The sequence below is a fragment of the Drosophila gunungcola genome, unplaced genomic scaffold (genome assembly GCF_025200985.1).
Source record: "Drosophila gunungcola strain Sukarami unplaced genomic scaffold, Dgunungcola_SK_2 000157F, whole genome shotgun sequence".
In the NCBI taxonomy this organism is placed as follows: domain Eukaryota; kingdom Metazoa; phylum Arthropoda; class Insecta; order Diptera; family Drosophilidae; genus Drosophila; species Drosophila gunungcola.
In genome coordinates, this window is record NW_026453318.1 from 96,062 (window position 1) to 112,249 (window position 16,188).

General features: G+C 41.2%; 2 protein-coding genes across 2 annotated transcripts in view; both read left to right on the forward strand.

The window, feature by feature from the left end:
• The window catches only part of LOC128265801 (uncharacterized), a 58,360-nt gene that overhangs the window by 3,180 nt on the left and 38,992 nt on the right, over window positions 1-16,188 (forward strand). The gene's annotated exons all lie outside the window — the stretch shown is intronic.
• On the forward strand, window positions 2,538-4,111 carry LOC128265800 (uncharacterized). Its single transcript, XM_053002019.1, has 2 exons — window positions 2,538-2,998; window positions 3,068-4,111. Exons 1-2 carry the CDS (start codon window positions 2,774-2,776, stop codon window positions 3,278-3,280), a joined length of 438 nt encoding a protein of 145 aa, XP_052857979.1. The 5' UTR covers window positions 2,538-2,773; the 3' UTR covers window positions 3,281-4,111.

Here is a 16,188-nt window from a genome sequence, read left to right on the forward strand (position 1 = left end):
CAGCTCGGCCATTCACATTTCACGCCCAAATCCCCCGTCATGATCAAGAAACAGTCATCGGACTGAAGGTTAGAGTTCGGCGAAATTCAACAAATCACAAATTGCAAGCACTTCAACATGAAACACATCATAGAATTAAAAAAAAACAAAACTTTTAATAGCTATTTGAATATTTTATAACTAGCACACTAAACACGACTTCAATAAACAGTCCGAAAAAGTTGAGAGCTCAGGAAATGGTCACTACCTATTTCAGTTTACATATTGCAGATGCACCATTGTTCGTTAGGCTATATTTTAATGTGTTAAATTCTATAAAAAAATTTAACATTTAACAACACAAAAAAAAACTTCTGATATTTATTTGGTTTTACGCATTGCTGATGTATGTTTCGCAGAGTTAAATATCAGGGTGTTTTTATTTCCTCAGAAATTCAGCATGAAACAAACTTAAGGATTAAAAAACATACTTTAATAGCCATGGATAATAAATTGTAATATCTTATACAACTTAACCAGCATACAGAACATTATAACACATACAAAAATGGCTTTTTTAAATTACATACCTACTAATCCTTAAAATAAACATTAAACGCCCTTATTATTTTTTTTTTATCTTGAAAACTAGTATTTAGTCTTATCTCATATATAAATTTTAAACCTTATAAATTTTAAAAGCATACCAGAATGGTTTTTTGAAATTACTTTAAAAGTTTTTTTTTTTTACTGACCGTCTCATTTAAGTAAAACTCTTTATAAACAAAATATTGCTTTTACATTAAATTAAAATATTTTTAAAAAGTTGTAATATATGTATATAAAATCGTATGGTCTTAAAATTTCTTGAATACTTTATAGTTTTTTATAATCTAACAGAATTGCTGCTCTTTTGAGGAATGTTCATTACCAATTCAAATTAAACTCCTTTAAAACAAGCATTTAAATCTTTTGATTATTAATTGTAATATCCTAAATACGATTGGCCCCAATGGAAATATGATTTGAAAAATTGCTCCAAATGTAAGACTTTATAAGTTTTAGCAACATACCGCAGTAGGTCGATCTGGCGGACTTTGATGTGGCAGCATCGGCCTCCCTTCAACTTCTACCTGGGCAGGTCTAACACCTTATAACACCCCATAAATCAAGTGCTTAACCGTTTTTAACGATCCGCGTGTTTCGCAATGGCCCGAAAGGTTTTGCTTTTGGCTAAGCTCCCCTTTGGCGGCTGCTGAGCCGTCGGCAAGGTCAGCTCTGGTTTTTCATTTTTTATTTTTCGGTTTTTTAGTTTTTTGCCCGCTTGTGCAACCCCTGACATTGAGCAATGTGTTGGGGTTATGGACTCATGAGTGGACAGGAAATGCTCTTTTCATCTGCAAACGGGAGACATTTTTTTTCAACACCACCTTGGCGTCGGCGTTGACAGTTTTCCGTTTTCAATTTTGTAGTTTTCAGTTTTCAGTTTTCAGTTTTCAGTTTCGGTTTCGGTCGACGAGAGTTTCCCAGCCGTCGGCAAAGTATAAACGGATGCCGAATGCAATGCAACAATGCCCCATGGGCCGTGTTAATAGAAACGTTTCGAGATTCGACAGAACGAGGTCCAAGCGACGACGTAGCCAGCGACAATTCCCGGGAACTCCATAAAAATAGCTAAACGTGCAGGGGCCGCCCAGAACTCGACGGCAACGCTCCCCGCTCATTTCATTTCAATTGACCGACTGCTGGCATTCTTTGGCTGCCTCGACTGCCTTACAGCCCTACAGCCTTACAGCCTTACAGCCCTTCAGCCAGAAGGGAAGAATTCACTTTCATCTTTTCAATAGGCAGCCGAAGGACGATCAGCTGTGGGTCCTTTAATGTCTAAATTTCCGAGCCTCAAACCTGATGTGTCATACCGCCCAAGACTTGACCTGCTGCTGAGCTCTAAACTCTAAACTCTAAACTCTAAACTCTGATCTGTCAGCTCTGATCTCTGATCTCAAAGATCCTTTTGGGTCCTTTGTTCTCTGCTAACTGTTTCGGCCAGTCCACCTTTCCACCTTTCTCTCTTGTGTGTGTGTGTGTGTGTGTCGTGTAAATATTTTCCCAGCATCCTGCAAACGTTTTGACAGTTTTTATTAGATCAAAAACCGGCTACAAGTGGCGTGTGATAAATTGCGGCCAAAACGCAGCAAAGCAGAGATGGGCCAGCCCAGATATAGAGGCTCACACACACATACACGGGGTACCTATATAGAAATAGGGTATAGAAATGGGAATGGGAATAGGGGTCTCTAGGAGTGGCAGAAAGATCAAGTGTCGCTCACTTGGCTTCCCTTTTATTGTCTGATAAGTCGTGACTTTAACGCACACACACTGCGAGCAATTAGGTTGGGCCAGTATATCCTGATCTCAAATCCGTTTACCACTCTCACCGCACTTCAAATTTAAGCACTTAAATTATTAAGACAATGATATTTTATTATACTTGCTAATCCCGTTTTTTTTTTTTTTTTTTTTTTTTTCGTTCTCCCAACCCTCTGATACATAGTTTGTCGTGCCTCGAGGACCATAACTCATCATCGACTGTCGGAGTGATTGATGAACTGGCCGGCCAGTGTTCGGCGGCACACTCACAGCTCAAATATGCAGGATGGCCCCATCATCGATCCCCAAAATCAGGGAAGCCGTGCTGAGAACGCCACATCAGAATAAACTATTCCGCTTATAGGGCGCACAACTGGAAATTTTAAGTCAACACATCAGATCCGATATTCCCCATCCCGATAGGATGCAAAATTCAACAGTGATCAGCAGGGTGAACGCGGGCTTGAGTCGCTGCCTGAGCCACCACCGGCGGTTGTGTCGCGGCATTGTCGAGCTGGACCGCCTGATCTATAACGACGAGTTCCTCAAGGATCCCAGGACTCAGTGGCTGCTCCACCAGAGGCGGCAACGGGAGGAGAAGCTGATCAAGCACAAGGTCATCTCCCTGGGACATCTACTCTCTGGGAAGGTGAGTTGCATTTAGTTCCTGCTCCTCCTTCTCCTCCACTTAATACTCACCCATTTCCCTTCCCTTTAGAGCAATCTTGCAGTTACACGTGCCTTTTGTCAATTGCTGCTATCCGAATCGCCATGTGGCAGTCATTCGCCCAAGGCCAGGACCCAAACAGGACCTCTGCCCGCTCCCACTCCTTTGCCCTCGCCCGAAAGACGTCCCAGTTTTAGGATCAGTGCTAGTTTGCCTCGACCTGAGAGGAAGGCATCCGCCAAGGCATGCTGCCAAAGCTGCTAGAAAGGATTACATTAGAAGTCATTGGACACTGCTAGCTAAAAAGATAGAGCACAAACATTCAAAGGTGCTAGAAAGGACATTGCTTCATAGCTGGGGTTATAGTAAAGAAATTCTAAGATAATCTTTGAGCTAGGTAATCCTAAATTTAATATGGATATATATATAACCCTGAGAGAACAGCACTTTCTCAAGAATGGTGCCAAAGCTGTTGAAAAGGACATTGGAAATGACACATAGCTGGGGATGTGGTGAAGAAATTCTTAGACAGATCTTGGAGAGATCCACCCTCCCAAGTTTGACGGGGATCAATGATTTGGATGTATATAATCCTGAGAGAAAAGCATTTCCTCAAGCATGCTGTTGATAGAGACATTGGAATTGGTCATAACTAGGCGGATAGCAAAGACATTCCTTAAGATATGTTCTCGCAAGTTTGACACAGATCTATGATACGGATAGATCTGTGGCAGACTGGCGAGGAATAACTGTGGGATGTCTTGAGGAATTAGCAAGTTGCAGTCTCCCAGGAACGTGTATGTAACTGAACCTATATAGCCCAACTGCAAGTGGATGAGGATGAGGCGAGAAGGAGTGAAGGAGTGGAGGAGTGGAGGAGGAGGTGCTCAGCCCCGTTCGGCATCCGTGCTGCTCTCGTTATTGTTATGAATAAGTTAATAACATGGCGGAAGGCTTCTTTTGTCGTGGCCCAAACAAGCAACAACCTGGCGGGCAGCGCTTATTAAATGATTGAAGCCTTTGGTGGGGCAATGGTGGGGACATGGACTTGGACTTCGACTTGGTCTTCGACTTGGACTTGGACTCAAGCTGGGGGCCCCCATAAAAAAGGTGGAAACCTGGTTCGTCTTTTTTTCTTCTCTCTTTTTTTTTGTTTTGCCTGCTCTTTGTGGTTTTTTCCCCTTTTTTTTTTTTTTGGTGCGACCGGCGAGCAGCGACCACCATCAATAACAGAGCCCGGGCCATATTTATGATTTGTTAAGCAACGCCGAACGTGCGAAAGGATAATCACAAGCGCCTGCTGGCACGCCCCCTTCTGCCCCCCGCCCCCCTCCTTCGTTGTTGTTGTTTTTTTTTTTTTTGTTTTTTTACGAAGGGTTCGTCGTCGTGTGTGAGGCATTTCCAAAATTGAGTCAATGACTTTTATTTTTACGACTCGCCCTGGAGAAGTGTCCAAGATGGATTGGATGGATCCAAACTTGGCACCGACTTTTATGGCACTGCGAATTGAGCTATTAGACTGGGTGTTATTTCGATTTGGCGATGTTGATCGTAGGTAGCACCTGTTCTGTGGTCCACTCGAACTTTGACCACCGGCGTTGGTAAAAAAAAAAAAAAAAGGAAAACAAACGCCATCGATCCCAATCGCTCTCGTCCACTCATCGACATCAATTATGTACTACAAAATTGTACAAATCATTTTCGTTAGGTCCTCGAAGTGTTTCAGCTGTCAGCTGATGGGTTGGACAGCTGTAGGTATTGCATATTGTGAGGATGTTGAGTTGAGAGCACGCTTGCAGGATTAGCGCAGGGTATTGGGTATGAGTATGGGTATTGCTGGAATAGCTGTGAAAATTCTTGGCATCTTTAATGAGCGCCGGCTTATCAATGACCTCCGCCGTCAACCAACAGCCACAGCCAAAGCTAGAGCCACGTCCATAGCCAGAACCACAGCCAGATCCACAGTCACATCCACTAACCATTCCCATTCCCATTCCCATATCCATTCCCAGTCGCAGTCTGATTGTTAACCTTTGAATCGGGGCATTAAAAAACGTTAACAAGCTGCGTAGCGCCGTCGGCGGCGTTAATGTCGAAATTGGCGCTGGACCAGGAATGGCCAAGATCTGCCGATCGGCATTGGAGTGATTTTGAGGAGGGCAGGCGGCAGGCGGCAGCAGGAGGCGGGAGGCGGGAGGCGGGAGGAGAGCTCGCAACTGGGGCCTGCGAACGTGTTTCTTAATGAAACAAAGCTTGAATTTTAAATGAGCATCATAAAGAACAATGAAAATGCAGGGGAACAGCAACAACAAAGCGAGACCGGCGATCCGTTCGATGGACAAACGGTGGTGCGGCGGTGGCAGGGCGGCAGGGGTGCGGGGTGGTGGTAGCGCGGACAGCGCGAAATAAAAGCGCAGAAATGTTAAATAAACAATAAAAAACAATCCGCAGTCGTCCCCTCCGCGGAGTCTGTCAAACTCGGCCAGAGCGGATTAAACGCGGCCTGCGCACCAGAGAGATGGATATGGCTGCGATCCCAGGCGATACCCGAAATCGGAGCAGGATGGGGGGCAGTCAGGAGGAAGTGCGTCCCCGATTGACGCGCCGACTGCCAAATGCCCAGCCACAAGGTCTCAAAGCAATCAGTTAATGTTTAGGTTAAAATTCGAACTAATGGAATGTTAGTACTACCTTTAGTACATAAATACAAAAATGGATAGGTTAACTTAATTTTCTGGCCATTGCATCAAAAATTGCATATTTTCAACTTAAACTAAATATTAAATCATAGTAATTTAAATTTCATTATTTAAAATTAAAATATTCAAATCTTTGCTTTAACTTCATTATATGTATTTATTTCAAATAATAAAGCTTTTATTCTATCCATTAGTTTTACCTACACTGACACAAAAATGGAATAGTTAAACTAAAATTGCATAAATTAAATTAAAATTAAATATTAAATTATAATATTAAACTGCATGATTTAGTGTTAAAACATTTAAAGCTTTAATCTTTTAACAAGATTAAAATGTTTTGAGCTAAAATCAAATAGTTAAGATACTAAAAATGTATCCCAAAAAAATAAAAACAATGGATTTAATTGATCATTAAATACTTGAATTTATTAAGTTTTATTTATCAGTATCCAGAAACAAATAAATACACTGGCAAGCAATAAATTCCTGTTTAAAAATTGATAATTAAATCTCAAGATCGATTACGTTTTAAGAAAAATTTAATTAAGTATCACTACGCTGCATGCTAAATACTAATGTTTTAGTACAAAATACTGAAATACTGAAATATATAAAATGAATTAGTTTGAAGATTTAAAAGAAGGTACTCCAAAGTGGAAGGTACTCCCTAGTTTAAATTTAATTTGTTCTGTCGCAAAATGAAGCTCTCAAGGGATTGGACTTCTTTCAAAAGTTAGAGTATCGCCCGATAATCATGTGGGTTGGGATGTAAAACTTTTGCCGTCACTGCTTAAAGGATTCGCAAATGATTCTGCGGCCAAAGATGAAATGCAAACGGGCCCAAAGGATGGGGAGCATGGGGATCATTGTGGATCATTGTGGATCATTGGGTATCATGGGGGATCATGGGGGATGAGGGGAGCTGGACATAGTTGATTCTCTGGTGCTGGCCATAATTGGTGCTCATCTTAATGGCATTAAAATTGCATTATCGCTGTATTTATTGAAACGGTTTGTTTTAACAAGATTAACTCGACGATACCGCCAACAACAACGACGGAGACCACAAAATGATTAACAGCAAAAGCCGCCACAAACGGATTATAAAAAACAACTTAAAGAGAAGAAAAAAAAAAAAAAAAAACGAATGAGAAAACGACGATTCGGTGTCGATCCGAAAACAGCGTTAAAATACGTGATATTTATGTGGTTGCTGCTGCTGCTGCTGCTGTTGTTGCCTTTTTGTTGTTGTCGCTTGATTGGCCCCAACCATTGTTGTTACTGTTGTTTTTGTTGTTGTTGTTGTTGTTGTTGGTATTGCTGCTGCTGCGTGGGCCATAAAATATTTATAACATAATTTCATATCATTTTTAGATGATTAGATTCAATAAGGCGGCTTCCAGTTGAGCAGCTGGACTTTGAGATACATTTATATCTTTTGAACAGTGTTATTTTTTTTTCTTTTTGGCGTATCTCCGTTTTCCGGATGCCAATTTGAATGGGATTTGGAGCAGGAGCAGGAGCAGGAGCAAAGCTTAGTCAGCGATGACGTCCACTTGCATTCCCAGAACCCTAGAGCAGACCCAATCCAATCCCATCCAATCCCATCCAATCCTATCCAATGGATCGATGATGATCCGTATATTGCAACCCTTGCCACATTGCTTCCGAGAAACTCTCATAATTATTATTTATGCATACAAATTAAAAAAGCAGAGCGCAGTATTTGCCAAAATCCGATCAAAGCGTTTATTTATGGCCGCCTGCCTGTGTAGTTTGTTTTTGTTTTTTTTTTCACTTCGTTCAACGCGCTTATTTCATCAGGCCCCGAAATGCCAAAGAGTTTGCTGTGGAATGCGTATACGAATATGCCGCCGTGGGCACTAATGGCCTAGTCGAGATATAGATACGCGTTGCGTACCGTTAGGTGCCCCTTTTTTAACACCGCTACCCCTTCGTGTTTTACCTGTCAGATCCTTAAGCATTATGTGTTATATGGCCAAAATGCGTTGCCAAGGGCTCTGGATGTTCACATTCCCATTCCCATTCCCAATCACAATCCCATTCCCAATCACAATCCCATTCCGCTCCAGATACATTTGACGCATCCATTTATCACCTGTGATCGTGCGTCAGCGGCAACAATTAAATAGATTGAATGCGGATTGCGACGATTTATGACATGGAAGCGATAATCGGCACTCGGCACTCGACACTTGGCACTTGGCATTTGCAATTGATTGTCGTGTTGCCCAATTAAACTTATTGCGGGTCGAGTAAATGAAATGTCAAATAAGTTAATTAAGCAACGGTCGGTCGGTCAACTGCTCTGGATGGGACGAGCCTCCGTTACGGGGGCGTGTTTTTTCCCCGATAAGATGATATAGTAGGTTGATAACGCGCCGGCGATGATAACACCCGACGACCTTGTTGCATCAGCAGCTGTCTGCGCCCAGTGGCGCAGTTGCTGCACAGCGGATAAAGTCCCCCACCAGATAAGATACAGAGTCATTTGAATTGCCACTCCATGATCGGGATGCCACAAACGATAAAAATAGAACTTATTTGAGTGCTTCTCATCGGACACTTATCGCTTATGTGCCCGCTGTTGGAAGTCAATATAGAAATGTGACTTTAAGCCCGTCATTAGCCCGTTAATAAATTAATCTCAAATTGCCCATTATAAAACCTCTATCGTTTGTTAAACGCTTATTTTAAGTCAGATATGTAAGGAATGTTTCGATAAGATTGCAACGGCTTCAGCTGCATTTTAGGTACAGAGAAACAAGACAAGGTATTCGTGAGTTGAACTTATTTATTTCTTGAGCAGATATTAACAATTTTCGCGATTAACTTATTAAGCTTTTTTAACGAGTTCAGAATATAAATTAAGTATTATAATGTATTATTGTTTTTAGATTGTAGCGCTACAAGACATGTCTTATGATTAAATGCAATAGACACAGGCATATCAGTTAATTAAAGTAAGTTAAAAATAGGAAAACATTGGAATTACTATGTTTTGTTAATAAAATGTAGTATTTAATTGTGAACGATATATTAAGAATTAATTTAATTAGTGCTTATAAATTTGTATGTTGTTTTTATTATATCTAATATAATTACTTCATTAGTACTTTCCTTATAAATAAATAAATAAATTTTAGAAGCATACAAGAATAAAATGTGTCACAATCAATTTGAGTATTGGACAATTAACAATTTTACGAATAGCCTAAATTTAAATAGCGATATTTAGTCAGCATTTAGTCAGCTGTCCGAAAATGAAGACCTAAAATAACAATTTAGTGACAATTTAGGAACTGTTGTTTGACCATATTTGAAATGTATACGAATAGCCTTAGCTTAAGCCAAATAATATATATGTAAAATATATCACTTTGCTGCTCAATTAGACTAAGTTCTGATGTACGAAAATTAAAGCCAATTAAAAGTGCTTGCAGATTAACAACTTTCGAGCGATTCATGATCATTCATGCTTTCACATTTCGATTGTGCCTCGATTAGATTGCGATTATCGCACTCGCCTGGCCCCTTTTCTCGCCGTGTAGCGAGTGTGGCTGTCCCGGCTGCAGTGATAACCACCAATGAGCAGAGTAACCATCGTGGTGGTGCTGACTCATCAGGTGGTTGCCCCGCATAGCGACACACTCTGATTTGCGGGCCGATTTCATTTGGTTTTTTTTTTTGTTGTTGTTTTTTTGCGGGGGCTTGAGCTGAGTTGAGTTTCTCACCTGGCGGCGGCGGCGGCGGCGGCGTTTCCAATTAACAAATGCGAGTCGCGTGCCTTGACGTCATTTGAACCCCCCCCCCCCCCCCCCCTGGCATTGCCCACACTTTTCCCACATTACCTGTGCTATACAAAGGTCGCCGATCGATGTTTACCCCACAATTTCGCGAGAGACATGAGCCAGCTCATGTTTTCAGGCGGCTATGTCATCGTGGCTCGATTTCAAGAAACATATATGTATGGCGCGGATATTGGGGGTTTTCGAAGATAGCGTCGTTTTGCACATTGTGAAATTGAAATGGGGGGAAAAGTGGGGTCACCTTGTTGCCAATTGTTGTGAATTCAATTGAATTAAAATAGCCGGGCGGCTGGTGTCAAGTGTCTTGGTACTTTTTTCCAGCTTGACTTAGGTTAGGATTTTCCAGCAATGTTGTGAAATTCTGTCCGATTGACTATGCCCCTCTAAAAATAGGTGCGCACACAATGGGGTATTGGGAGTAACCCGGCACGAACCGGTGATCTTTGTGATCTTTGATTTTCCATTTTCATTAGCGGTTTCACTGCCGACTCGAAAACTTTTCCAGTGGAGACAGGTTTTGTGTTTTGTGTTTTGTGTTTTGGCTATTTATAGACGCTATCTTCTGGTGGCTCTGCCTTCCCACACTTTTTGTGGGTCAAGACGCTCCGTTCGGCTGTCTTGTGACGTCATTGAAGAAGCGGCGCGTGTGCTCCAAAGCTTGAGCTCTATTTTTTCGGCTTTTGCCATGGCTGCCAAACGCTCCACCTACACCTCTGCCTTCACCACTCCAACTCCAAATCAATACCTTATAGGTTTTGTGGCGTCATCTACGCATGACGCATGTCTCATCTGGGGCCAAGTTCATTGCGTAGGTCGTTCGCACAGACTTTAATTGGGTTATTAGGAAACGATGAGTGCGCCGATTGTGTTTATTTTTGGCACAACGCCTCGCGTTTGCCATGGTTATAATTGGCCATGGTCTGCTTCCCCCCAGTCCCATATAATAATATACAATATAGACCGACCCCATGTTCCCTTTGGTCCGGAAGCCCCAGATACCCCAGATACCCCAGATACCCCAGGTACCCCAGGTACCCATCTGCGTCTGGTTGCAGTTTTAATTAGCCGTTTATTGATTGACGCCAATGGAAACATCTGAATCTGTCCCATGGTCGAGGGGTCTCTGAATCATCGCCGCGAAGATAAGACAGTCCGTTGACTAATTGATTGATTGCTAAATGACCAGGTCTAGGGCAGGTGACCCTTTTTTCCCCTTAACCCCTACTTTTTTTTGTTTTGTTTTTTTTTTTTTTTTTGCGTGGGCTATTCTAAAACCATTGGGGGGGGGGGGGGGGGAAAAAGAGTCTAAAAAGGTGGAAACCCTTGGCAATTATGCGCGGACACTCGACTCGTTTTGCCAGCAACGTCGGCGGCAGCAGTTCAAAAACCTCGAAATAAAATGCAACTAAACCCTGAAAGCCTTCTCCTCCTGCCCCGCGCATTGGCTGTATCAAATTTTGTTTAATTGTCGGCTGGGTTTCAGTACTCAGTGCTCAGTGTTCAGTGCTCAGTGTTCAGTGTTCAGTGCTCAATGCTCAGAGTTCGGTGTTCAGTATGCAGTCGTCTTCCCAGACATGGATTCTTCAACATTGTAAGCGCTTTTGCTGCGTTGGCATCTTGTCAACCTCAACTTGAACCACCCCCCCCCCCCCAACCCTCCTCTCTTCCTTTTCAGATACTCGTACTTCTGTGGCAGTGGCAGATGCTTCTCCATTCCTTCGGATGACTGCTCTGTTGTGATCCCGTTTCTGATGCTCCATTTGCTGGGCGAGTTCGAGTTGTTTGCGCTGTAAATCGATACATTTGCACTTGGCTACTTACAAATGTCTGTCTGTCCGTCTGTCCGTCTGTCTGTCTGTCTGTCTCTATGTCTGTCTGTCTGTCTGTATGGACGGACGGACAGCAGCATGGACAACAACGACGACGTGATTTCAGTGCGGCTTTGATGGTGGTCATTGCATGCCACCAAAGCCACAACAAGTTGATCAGGCCCCAGGAGTGGGGGCTAACTGGAGCTGGAGCTGGAGCTGTAGCTGTAGCTGGAGCTGGAGATGGAGCTGGAGATGGAGCTGGGGTATCCTCTATCTAGGGCTGGGTCGAAGCACTCGCAGCCCTGATCGAGTTGCAGTGGCAGTGGCAGTGGCAATTGCACTGGCTGTGGCCCACCTCATTAGCCTTATTACATGTGCCACATCAAATTAACAACAAGAAGCTGCTCCGAGATGTTGCTGCTGTGCCACTGGCGGTATTGCAGTTGCATTTGCAATTGCATTTGTTGTGGCACAGAAAATGGCAAAAACTAGTAGAAGCAGTGTCTTAGACGGTGAGATACTTTCCGACTTGCAGATACTTGTTACTCATCTAAAAGTTTTTTTTTTGAAAAGCTGTACTAAATGGCTTAATATACTTAACTTAACTTTAATTTATGTTGAGTTAAATGCAATGTGTATATTTGTTTTTTAGATAAAACCTTAGCTTATTTTACAAGCTTTCAATAATTTGTATCAGTCATGGTCAATTATATTTACAAAATAAAATAGTTTCACTAAATAAAAGATTACGATTAATATAATTAAAATGATTGTGATAAGATGTGAGTAAAAACCATCAAACCATACCTTTCCTGAAATTTCATTTGAAAAACTTATCAACAATTGTATTTAATTACATAAATTCATTGTTTATCTAACGAGCTTATAATTCTTTCACCTGTCAACATAAGTCCAAAACCTAATTACAATCTATTTAAGGTATTTATTTAACAAAACCCAATTAACGGTTAGTTAACAATTTCTAACACTTAACGGAAAACAAAATAACACGCATAATAAAAATGTGATAAGGTTTGATTAAATACCATGTAATTTCAATTTTCTGATACGTGCCTAAACTTGATAAGCTTTCGAGGTTTTTTTATTGCTATTATGACTACTATTAGCAAGACGACTGGAAAGATTTTCGGCAAGTGGGAAAACCTGACTCATCTTCAAGTATTTGTTTGCAGAAACTATTTCCGAAAAGGCTGAAATGATTAATGGGCTTGAATCAAAGATATAAATAGTGTGTTTATGGATTGATAGTATTTATTTATAGGCAGGCCATATACCCTTGATTGGAAACACATACAGGGTAGAAGTGGATGAAATCCGTCGGGAACAACAACACAGCCACTGTGGGAGCCTGTAAGTATCCAGCTAGTGATGGAATGAGGGGGAAATGATGCGAGTTTTCCCCCGGTTTTCCCCGGTTTTCCCCGGTTTCCCCCGGATTCCCTCCATAGAGAAAAGCCCAACAGTCTCAGCTTGAAGACCCTGCCCCCGGCGGTCCCGCTCCGATTTCTGGGTCATATTTTGCCCAACTTCCAGTGACATTTGAAGCTGCCGCCGACGCCGTGCAAAAAAAAAGAAAAAAACGGGGGAAAAAACAACCAAACAAAGGCGGGCAAAAAGCAACCAAAAATAAATAAATAAGAAATGCAGGCAAGGCACGACATGGTCAGGTTGTTTTAAGACCCGACTCCGCCGCGTTTTTTTTTTTTGTTCTTTTTTTTTATGAGCCAAAGTTGCTGTTGCCGTTCGTATGTAAATCAAGTGGATGCGTTTTGAAGCGGCCAAAGGGAAGAGGGGAGGCGGTGGAGGGTGGGGGTTTAGCTACGTGTACGTGTGGAATCTTGAATTGCAATTTCAATAACGAGACACGGAACACTTTCAAGAAAACGCCGCAATCCCCAAGGCAGCCGTCGAGGCAACACCCAAAAGACTCGGTCAATGGAACTACGGCGAAGATTAGATACACTAGCTGTGCTGTGATAAAGATATATAGTATATAGTATATAGTATATATGTGCCTCAAAGAGCTACGAATAATAAACGAAAGTGCACTCTCTTATCGTGCATATAACAAAATATGCATAGAAGGGGGAACCCCTTTCTTTTCGACCCACATTCAGAGCTAAAGTGTTTTTTGTTATGGCAGTCTTTGACTTTGTCTATACTTTTCAAGGGTCAGTATCGTATATGAAGTCTTTACAATGCAGTCAACTTGCCATTGCAGATAGTGATAGGGAAAAGTGAATAACTAATCTTAATTATGACCAGCAAAAAAAAAATAAATTAAATATAGCGCTGTTAAGCTTTTTGATTACTGAAGTAATTGGAAGTCCCTTCTTCGAAAAGCTACACAAATTGTTGACAAAAATAGGTTACAAATATAAAGATAAATATAAAATAGACTTAGAGGTATACCATTTAGATGTCCGGGTAATATTGTAGAAACAAAAAACCTAGCTTATATTGTTATTGAATATTATTTATTATTATTATTATTTATTTTTTAAACCTCATAAGTTTGATTTTGACACTTTCGTGGTATTGATTTAATACTCATCTTATTGAGAAATTCTTCACACCCAATAGTTTAAAATTCATTTAATTTTCTTTTTGTGTGTAGGTTTAAGCCCTTTTAGGGTATCCCCTGGCGGTAAGCCTTGATGCAGCCGAAATGAGCCATCAAAATTGAGTTAAAGAATTCAAAAAAGGAAATCGCTCTGGAAATGGTAGCCGGGACAGAAGCCGAAGTCGAAGTCGAGACAAATCTCGGGGCACAGCGCAGGCGATCGGAATGCCGTTCCGGTTAGCCGGTCATCGAGAAAAAAGACCAAAGACCAGCCAAAAAAAAAAAAAAAAAAACAAACAAAAAAAAAAGAGTAAGAGCCAGGCGAAAACAAAAACATTAATTGCTCATCAATTGATGGGAAAGGCAGTCCACAAACGAGTCCAAACAAAGCGCTCGAACTGACCCACACAAACACTTGTTGTTTGCTCTGCTCTCTGTGTCCATTCCACTGCCCTTTGCTGGAAATTAGCGAATAAACGAATAAGCCAATGAGCTGGCCATTTTGAGGGGGTTTCGTGGGGACAAGGCCGTTGCGCCTATGCAAATTGCGAATTTATTTTTGGCAGCCGCATCACCACACACACATTGGGCATTTTGCGCTGTGTTTGGCGACCCAAAGTCGAAACGGAAGTGTTTTCGCGATGTGTAAGAGTGCCAAACTGGAAGTTTGGGGAACTTGGAGCACGAAGCTGGGACCTGGGAGATGGGAGCTGGGAGCTGGGAGCTGGGAGCCCTAAAGATCGCAGATCGAGTGAAGTTTGCCGGCTGGAGTGGCCGAACCACTCATTAAACGATTGGAGCAGGGAATCCAACCGCCGGCGGGGAAATTCACACGCGATGAGTGGGCCACAATCGAATGCCAGAATCATACGAACAAACTACATATATAACCATGTTTCCTGAACTTCATTCTTTCTTGATTAATACTATTAGGAAGTGCAAAAAGCAGGCCTTCTAACTAGAATCCCTTCTCTAAAAGGCTACAAATAGTTTTACAAAATCTTTTATAAATTAGAAAGCAATTTAAAAGTAATACAAAATGTTTAAAAAAAACTTGAATAATAAAAAAAATCATAAATTAGTGCTTAGGTATGACCTTTTGATCTCAAAATAAAATTGTAGAAATTAAGGGCTAAACAAAAAAATTTAATTTAATTTCGCAAAATCAATAAAATCAACTTGTTACTTGTCTATTACAATATACCCCATAAATAAAAGTAAACAATTTATGAATTCGCACTAGGAACAAACACCAGTGACTTTACGTATGAAAGTGGTATTTGGAATGATGGATGACTCCCCCCTGAATATTTTAATATGGCACTTGTAACATTTAACACTTAACAATTAATACTTTTAAACGAGCAAATTTGTTCAAAGCTGACAACTGATAATTAATTTGTATTCTGTACAAGTTTTTGTTGTCAGCGAAGTCAAAGGAAGTTAACCCCAGCCATGGCTAGCGATTTGGTTTGGTGGAGACCGTTGAATCATCGTGTCTTGGATCTGAGATTAATGGCTGGCTGCCCCAAGTCCGAATGACTAACCCATGTTGATGCCGACCACCCACAATTGGGGCGCTCAATCAAATAATCAGCCATATCCACTGCCCAAAAACAAAAAATAAATAAATACATAAATCAAAAAAGGAAGTAAACTTATATATACCCTTCAGCTACACATGTAAACAATAAAATATTCTATAAAATAATAAAAACTATGAAGCATTGTCATTGTCATTTTTAATTGAATTTTTCGACCGTATATGAATGTGATATCTTTGCCCGATTTATATAAGTATATTGGTATACATTTTAAAATAAAATAGTTATAATTTTTTTACACATTTTCTGCTATTTTTCTTGTTGAAGCTATATGATATAGATGTAGTAATACAACCTGCAATAGTTTTTTGTGCTAGATGTTCATTTAGAAAGGCTTTGAAACCGAGATTGACATCAACTCTTGCCAATCAAGAACTTATAGTTAATATACTTTATAGGATCGAAAATTATAATACCCTCTTTAGGGGCATAAAAATAACCACCCATGTTTCTGTTGTCAATTTGCCAAGCGCAATGCGCTGTGTCTGTCTGTCTGCATGTGTGTGTGTGTGTGTGTGTGTGTGTCAATAGTCGACCGCTCGAGCGGTTCAGCGGTTCTGCTCGAGCGGTGGAGGAGAAGGAAGAGGAGACGGGAGAGGGGGAGCGGTGAGCGGGAGCAGCGCTGAAAGCAGCGTTCCCAG

Bases quoted from the DNA above. Each gene is read 5' to 3' on its own strand.
- LOC128265800 (XM_053002019.1), top strand. From the start codon at position 2,774: ATGCAAAATTCAACAGTGATCAGCAGGGTGAACGCGGGCTTGAGTCGC. The intron at 2,999-3,067 runs GTGAGTTGCATT...CCTTCCCTTTAG, and splicing joins GACATCTACTCTCTGGGAAG to AGCAATCTTGCAGTTACACG.